Genomic DNA, 1,412 nt, shown 5'->3' with positions numbered 1-1,412 from the left:
TCTTGGTTTACAGTACCATAGTAGCCAAAATGGTTAGAAATCAGACTGTGAAATAAATAACTGTAAATAATCAACAGTTGTCACAGATGAAGTCCTTACTCAGTTTGGAATCCATATGGCTGAAATAAATAGTTTCACTTACCGATGTTTTTCATGTGGTAATATCCTGAGATGTTTAGAAAGCCCCAAAATGTTGTAGCATTGGAAATATTTCTTACAAGTGCCATATTTGCTTTATTTGGGTTTTACAATTGGGCTCTATACTAGTAGCCAATTGGTTAGGAATCAGCCTGTGAAATATAATATTTCACTAAGTCAAGTCAATTTCCTAATATGAAAATGGATGTTGACGAAATAAATTTCACTTGCTGACTTTTCCAGTTTTCCAGTAAAAAAAGTAGCTGTAGGACTAAATGCTTCTCTTATTATTTTTTAGGAGTTCATTGGAACCCTTGATGAACAAATGGTACGCCAGCTGTGTGTCCGGGCACTCAGTCGAGGTGTGGGGAGTATGGAGTATGTAGACAGCCTCCTTATTATGGAAGATGGAGAGCATGATGAGTCTGGGAATGCAAACGCATTCTCAGAAGATACTGCTGGCCCTTCAGAGGCTCAGCAAACTGTGCTGACTGCAGGCAGTGGTGGCTCCCAGCAACCTCGGCCACCCAGTGAGCCAACACCAAGCTGGTGCAAATGCCAGCAATGCCAACCAATGGCACAGGAGGTTGAAAATAGATGCTGTGGCTATAGAAATTGTACCACCAACAAACGGCGATTTCAGAAGCTTTGTTTAGATCCAGAAGTTCTTGAACTTTGTATTAGGAGCAGAGCAGATATTAGAAACGATCGGGAGAATAATAGCACATCGTCGTTCCGGAAAGCCGCTTACCGGCAGTTTATCTTAGAAAAATATGGTCGCCTGGGTAAGGGAAATAGAAAGGTTGCGCCATCCTGTGTGGTGCTAAGGGTTAGAAGGCAATATCCCTCCCCAACTGGCATTTATATGGGGTTTCGTGCAGAGTGACCTGTAAATAAAAATTTTTTTTGAGTTGGGCTGATCGGTTCAAAGCATGTTTTTGTCAAATCCTGCCTTTTAGTAGAGTTTCATTGCTTTTGAGAGGTTTCAGTTACTGGTTTGTTTTTATACTACCAGCTTTGACCCTGATTACGGTAGTTCAACTTACAATAAAAAAAAAAGTACGAGAGGATTTTTACCTCATGCAGTTTTCTATCCTGGATTTGAGAATTTTTGAATTGAACAATCAGCCCTGCTTTGTAATTCTATTTGATGGGGTAGGGGTCAATCATACATGTGCACCTGAGTTTTATTTGAAATCACGTGTATTTCTATTCATGCCAAATTGCATAACATGACACAAAGTTCATTCATCCCCTTGATAAATCCATTTTGA

General features: G+C 39.9%; 1 protein-coding gene across 1 annotated transcript; it reads left to right on the top strand.

Moving 5' to 3' along the window:
- The first annotated feature begins 511 nt into the window (after positions 1–511).
- Positions 512–1,024, top strand: LOC144642392 (P2X purinoceptor 7-like). The gene has a single exon (XM_078501352.1). It carries the CDS (start codon positions 512–514, stop codon positions 1,022–1,024), a length of 513 nt encoding a protein of 170 aa, XP_078357478.1.
- Positions 1,025–1,412: the final 388 nt, after the last annotated feature.

This window comes from Oculina patagonica, chromosome 2 (assembly GCF_052425735.1).
Source record: "Oculina patagonica isolate OP01 chromosome 2, crgOcupat, whole genome shotgun sequence".
Classification (NCBI taxonomy): domain Eukaryota; kingdom Metazoa; phylum Cnidaria; class Anthozoa; order Scleractinia; family Oculinidae; genus Oculina; species Oculina patagonica.
The sequence above is the reverse complement of the archived record's forward strand: the minus strand, read 5'-3'. Positions and strand labels throughout refer to the sequence as shown.

Coding starts and splice junctions, on each gene's coding strand:
- LOC144642392 (XM_078501352.1), top strand. CDS start 512: ATGGAGTATGTAGACAGCCTCCTTATTATGGAAGATGGAGAGCATGAT.